General features: G+C 43.7%; 1 protein-coding gene across 1 annotated transcript in view; it reads left to right on the top strand.

The window, feature by feature from the left end:
- LOC146760365 (uncharacterized) overlaps positions 1-2,188 on the top strand; it is a 3,104-nt gene extending 916 nt beyond the window's left edge. Inside the window, exon 3 of the mRNA XM_085551584.1 lies at positions 500-2,188. Within this exon, the coding sequence (XP_085407710.1) occupies positions 500-732 (233 nt within the window). The 3' untranslated portion in view covers positions 733-2,188. The remainder of the gene's footprint in view (positions 1-499) is intronic.
- Positions 2,189-6,459: the final 4,271 nt, after the last annotated feature.

Raw genomic sequence — 6,459 nt, 5'->3', positions numbered from 1 at the left:
CTATACAGTCTGGATAAATGTTCCCATGTAACCAATGAATCACCTAGGAATGAAGCTCAACTCACACGATGGAATTTCTGAAGTTTCAGTTTGCTTTTACAAAAACAAACAAACAAACAAACAAACAAAAAACCACAAAAAAACAAAAAAAAAAAAACCAACAAAAAAAAACCAACAAAAAAAACCCTCAATGAATTTATGCACATATACGTGCACAAGCATACATAAGAGAAGCAAAGCCCTGAAGAAATTGCTGATACTGAAATGTCATGTATTTAGAAGGCAGGAAATAGCAGGTGCAAATGTAACATGAAGACCTAGCAAATCCAGCTCCTTTGCACATATTTCTAGCAATCTGGTCCCTTCCTGTTCTATCACATACTATTTGCAGGCAGAAGCCTGATTCACACATTGCACATGGCAGACCTATGCTTCAGAAGAGCAAGATGTTTGACTGAGAGTGGATGTTTTCCATAGGATCTCTACTTGTCTATTGCAGGGATGAAGAGGTACAGCAAATACCAGGAACTGCAAAGAAAGAAGAGGAAGGTCTCAAGGCTGATGTTGCTGAATGTCTACATTTCATGTCTACAATCCATGCCTGAATGTCTAGAGGGATGGATTTTCCCAGTACTAAGCAAAATGATTAAACCAAGCACCAGGAGAGATCACCCACCCATTGGGTTGGCCCTGTGTTCTCGGTCCCTGACTCCAACCAAAACTAATGGATAAAATAAATGGTTAAAATGAGAGATGCTTCATAACGCTAAGTCGGACCTAAAAATTAGACATAGGGGATTTAAATTGAGCAGCACAAAACTAGGAAATTCCCTACTGTAACATCCCTGCCTCCCAAACAGAAACCCAAACCCATCATCTGCCCGCACCAACCTGAGATGCTGTGCAACTAAGTTAGTTGGCAGCTTGCTGCTATGACCCCCCCAAAAAACCCACTCTGACAAAATTAATGATCTTCTCTCCAGAGTATGGTTTGAATTGTGTCCAGCAAGCAAAGCCTGCAGCCATATGCCAAACAATGAGAAGGAAATAAAATACTGACTAGCTGTTTGTTCATAAAGCTCCACCTATTCTGTGCACCACCTCAAACATTGCTGCTTTGTAAAGGTTGGGTTTAAAGATGGCACTGGATACCCAAGAGAAGACTCAGGTTTGTGTTTGCTAACTTTGCATTTGGTGTTTGCTGAGTTATGGAGCTTCCCTTGCAGTTTTGGAAATGTCTGTATAACAGCAATTGTCTGCATGGAGTTGTTACCCTGAGCAGTATCACAGTCAGGACTGGGTCCAGAATTCCTCTGGATATCAGCTATATTGGAAGCTATTAACAGTAGCAAACTACTGAAATATGATTAGAGGCAAGCTGATAACTCACTTTAAATCATAGCTGGCTTCTGCAGCCAGGGAGAAATAGCCAGACTCGCTGACAAGGCAGATGAAAGCCTCCAAGGGCTCTCTGTACCTCTCTGCCTCCCTCTGCTCCTGAGCAGAGATCCATGTGTATTCCTTGGGAACGCTGTCTGTGCCAGAGAGGTTTTAGCCAACCAGCTGTGTAATCTGCAGGACAAGAGGTCAGGGTCTCAGCAGGGAATTCAGAGCGGCTCTGAGCATCTCTGGGGAAAGCAATGGCAAGACCTGGGGATGCAAGAACTTGGGATGCTCTTATCACACAGGCTGCTGACTTTGTGTCCTTTCCCTGTGTATGCTGGACACCAGACCAGAGATGGGAGTTATTTGGCCCTTTGAGTCTAGTTCCCACTGTTTTGCCTGTAACTAGAGCAAAATTCCCTTCCATAAGCTTCCTTTTAAAAACGACCATCTTAAATATAGTTCAGTTGTCTGCCTGTTGGTTATATGGTCCTTCCCCAGTCTTTCTCTCCAACTCTTTTAGTTACTAGTTTAGACGTATCCATATCAAGGTTACCCCATTTCTTCTGGTGTTTCCATGAATCTTCCCTTGCAAGCATTTACCACAGTGCATTTAAAACCTTTTTTTTCCTGTCTTCTTGACTGTTATTATTATCACAGAATCACCTGGGGATTCACGCAATATCAAGAAGCCTCCAGGCTAGGAATAATCCTTTTCCTGAAAGGTTTACAGTCTAAGTAGGCAGGACTGTAAGTGGCAATGAATTGAAGCAGAAGGTCAAATAAATAATCTAACAGATCAATAGCAAATGTAAACAAGTTCCTATTTGCATTTTCGTGATTTGCCCACCACAAACCACACAAACATCTATGGATGCACCTATTGGTCACATCTGCTGCCTTGTCCATGCCACAGAACACCTGCTTTGCCCTGCACACACTAAAATTGCCCTACCATTCCCTGGGCTTGATATAGAACTAAGGTTGGCTCAGCTGCTCATTGCCAAGTGTGTGTGGCCAGCAGTATCACCATGAGACTCATGAGATGGCTTCAGTTTAGAGATACACTGGCAGATAAGCAGCAGAGTGATCCTTCCCACCTTCCCTGAGGCTGTAACACATTAAGTAAGGAATAAATCCCTTAAGCTGCAAGCAACAAATGTTCCTTGTGGACCAACTGGAATGCAGCTTCCTATCCTTTTCCCTCCCATGGCTAAAGTCTGTCTCTTAGCTGCTTCCTCTTCCACCAAGTCTCCATGAACAAGGAACAGCAGCTCCTCAGCTTTCAGCACTGGAATGGCTCTTCTATCGCTCTGACCCGTTTATTAAGAAACTCTTCTAATAAACTGCAATGCTAAGCTAGTACACTGCCTGGTTCTCTCCAGCAGGCAGCTGTTCCTAGAGGGGAAGAAATAGATTTATCCTGCCACCCACAGCACACCCTGGCAGGAAGTTTGGATGCTGCTATCATTTCATCGGTCTTTTTTAGCTCTCTCTTCTTGCAGGCACTTTTTGCTGTGTCACAGTGTTTGTGCTTGTTTATGTGGCCATGCACACATTTTCATGTTCCTGTAACAGGCAGACATGTGGAGATGCATAGGAGCTGCTGCATCTCATGATGCTGACATATGAGAACTTATTTGTTCAGCCTAGATCTGCTTTGCTCCCCCCTGTTTCAGCCACGATTACCTTAACATATGGAGGCACAATAGCAGTCTCCTCACTTCATTACCCCCTAACATCACACATCTCTCCAACATCCTGAATACTATTTCATTCGCAAATGTAAAGGTGGGCATCCTCGTTTACCTCTGACAGATGGCATCTGAGCTATCTTCAAAGATATGTGCTTTTACCCCAGAAAAGAAGCAAAGTCAGCCACGTTGATCTGATCAGAGATGGATGGGATGGAAGTAGGAATGGCAAGAAGAGTCTTATACTCTTTGGTAGAAAATCAACACAGAGCAGTGTGACAGTAATTACTGCACCTGGTTTATGATTCAAAGAACTGGCAGTACCAGTCCAGCTACTAATAGAGAAATCTGTCCATTAAACTTACCTTAAATGTTCTGTGAAAGACAGCAAAGTCAGGTCCTGTACAGGGACGTGAGCCTGTCAGTACATTATCTGGTCTTCAGTTCCAGCAAAGCCTTCTGCTCTTAGACAAGAGAGTCCAGTTTCTCTCCCTTCAGATGATGAACTGGCTGGAGAGTGTCACCACAAAAATGCCACAAGGAGCAGATCCCAAATGTGACTCCCGTGGCAATATGGTTTGGAAAGCTTGCAGCGCTGTCACCTGAGGAACCCCACCTCAAAACACCGAGGCAGGACTTCAGCCTTCACCACTTTCAACCCAGCACCAGCTCTACAGAGAAAAGGGTATTTAGTCTATCAGATTTTGCGACGGGACCAGTGGGAAGCAGATTGAAAACCAGCAATTCGGGCAACTTATAGTTATAGCCCAGGAAATAAAAAAATAAGAGGTGTAGGGGTTTAGAAATGAAGAGTGGGAATGAAGACCTAGCGCTGTCTTTCAAGAGGTTCAGAATTCCCCTCAGCCCCTTTTTAAAGGCAAACCCCTGCAGCTAAGGCCAAGGCAATGCAATGGCTGTGCATCTCATTGCACAGAACTTCTTGTCCTTTTACAAGGGCATCTAGTGCCATCTTCTCCAGAAAAGCCCTTTCTCTAGAGACATAGGTGTGCTGGTGCAGCATTTCTGTTACCACATTACCTGCCTTCCTTCACATATCCTGGTGCACACTTACATGGACAGCACAGTTTTGCAGAGGCACTGCACCCACATCGAGTTGTCAAGAGGTAATGTTACCTTTCCAAAGGATTGCTGCCAGAGTGACAACAGCTTTAGAAATGTGAATCTTCCAAATTCAAGGCTGAGGTCCTGGAAGCTCCTCACTCATTTGTCCAGGAGCTCCCTTTTTTTTCAGCACCCAGGCAGAGATGTGCAGTGCAGTCTAACAGAGAGGAGACCAAAGCTCTGTCCTAGATTGCCTCTGTGGATTTGGACAAATAACTTCATTCACTCTGTTTATATTTCCTTATCCCTATGGAGATGATGCTTCACAGGGTTGTTCTAAAGGTAACATCAGTTTACTACAACTGAGCTGCTGAGCACTGGCTGAGGACGCAGTGTGCATTCTGTTAATTAATCTGATCCAGTCTGTGTCAGTGCAAGGCTTCCCCATACATGACGTTGGCTTTTTTTTGTTATAATTCTGTATGAAAAAGCAAGCAGACAGATAGCCTTTAACCACCCAACAGCCTGGAAGGCAGGGGAAGCCGACTGGACTGCTTGTTGGAGGCATGGAGCAGGAACAAGGAATGTCAGTTCTGCCACTTATTCACTATTTGACTCTGGACGAAGCATCTACCCTCTGCACACCTAATTTCATTAAAAACAAATCAGGAGGGTATGCCAAGGTTATTGTTTTTCTAATTACCCCAGAGCCCTTCCTTGCATGGAAGGCCTTTCAGAGAAGGGATTCGCTCAGAAAATAGTAATCCATCATTCAGGTGCCAAGAAATCACAAAAATGCAGGCTGAGCCATGAACAAGCTGTGTCACCAAAGCATATTTCTGCTTCAGTGTGACAAACACCTGAGCAAACAAGCTGTGGGAATAAACATAATCAAAGGTTATTAGTTAATAGGGACTAATCTCCCACAAACACTTGTGTACTGAAGCAGGCTCTTTCAAAAACACAGGTTCGGTCGCAGAAGGAATTCAGCTAATCTGGAGTTTGTTTTCTCCTACCTGCTGTGTGGTATGTGGTAAAAATCACACACCGGGTCTTCCTGGCAAACCAGAATTGCTTTTGTTGATGTCCATTTCTCCATCTCTGCTCAGAAGCAATCGTGGGTTTGAATGTGCTTAGATAGCATCACTCGTATGGTAAGCTCTGCTCAGCCTGCTGTCATATGGGGAAGTGTATTGCTAATGGGGCCATGTGAAAAACAAAACTCTTCAAAGAGGTGAATCTGTATCTTTTGGGTGATGTGTTTTACACTATGAACCTTTGAAAAACTGCTCTGGTGAAGCAGAGGGGATTGTGAACTGCAGCATATGAGAGCTGACAAAGCTATCGTGTTGGCCACAGCTATGCAAGAGAGAGAACAGGTTCTGCTCCCTAGGAGAAGACATAGCCCCTGCCTCCTCCTCAGTATCTGTGCAGCAGGCTCTAAGGCTGCTCCCCAAACCAGGTAAGATGCTCAAGTGCTTACAAAGGAAAGGCTTTATGTGTTATTTCTGTCTGTCCCTAACTGTTCCAACGTGAGCCCCACAGCAGCAGCATGGAAGGACCTGCCTTTCTTACTGAAGCCCACAGGACTGTCTATGAGCCTCAAGTCAAACCCATGCTTAAGTAGCTGTTACATGAAGTCCCACCACAGCTGGGGACTGTGTCAGTGATGAAGTCACCCCCGACCTCTGCATCTCAGCCTGAAACACTTTGTTGCCCAAAAATGCAGCTTTTTTTAAGAATTAACTCATCTAACATCAAATGGATTTCATTATCTTTCCACAGAATGAATCAATAATAGCGGGCAGAGACCCTAATGCCATTTACCAGCATTAGTTTACACTCTTTGTGGAAATCTCCTTTCTCGTGGATTACAGTAAAGCAGAATTTATCAGGACTGCAGAGAAGCCGGGGGCATCGCTTTTGGTTTCTGATCACAGCTCTACCTTCCTCCACCAAGAAAACAGCAAATGATTAGTCATATAGTACTTATTGATTTACTAGTCTTCGTTTATAAAATTATGTTTCCCAGGATTGTTCTTTTTTTTATTATTATTATTATTATTACTGAAGCAAATTGTAACACACTAAATTGGAAGCTGGTTAACTCCTCCCTATCTCTGCTTTTATAGCTCATTTTCTCACTGATTGAACAAAAGCCATCAAGTGAGAACTGTTTTTTCTAAACACAGGAAATAAAAGGCAGGCTTCATAAGGATGTATCATGCTCAGATCGTTTGTGCTTCCTTCCTTCTCACCACCTGCTGCAATTCCTACCCTTCTTTCCCAACCGTTTTACCCTAATTTTTATGTGAGAATA

Source organism: Coturnix japonica, chromosome 6 (genome assembly GCF_054131305.1).
Source record: "Coturnix japonica strain WE chromosome 6, WE-NBRP24, whole genome shotgun sequence".
NCBI lineage: Eukaryota > Metazoa > Chordata > Aves > Galliformes > Phasianidae > Coturnix > Coturnix japonica.
This window is presented reverse-complemented; position numbering and strand designations above follow the sequence as displayed.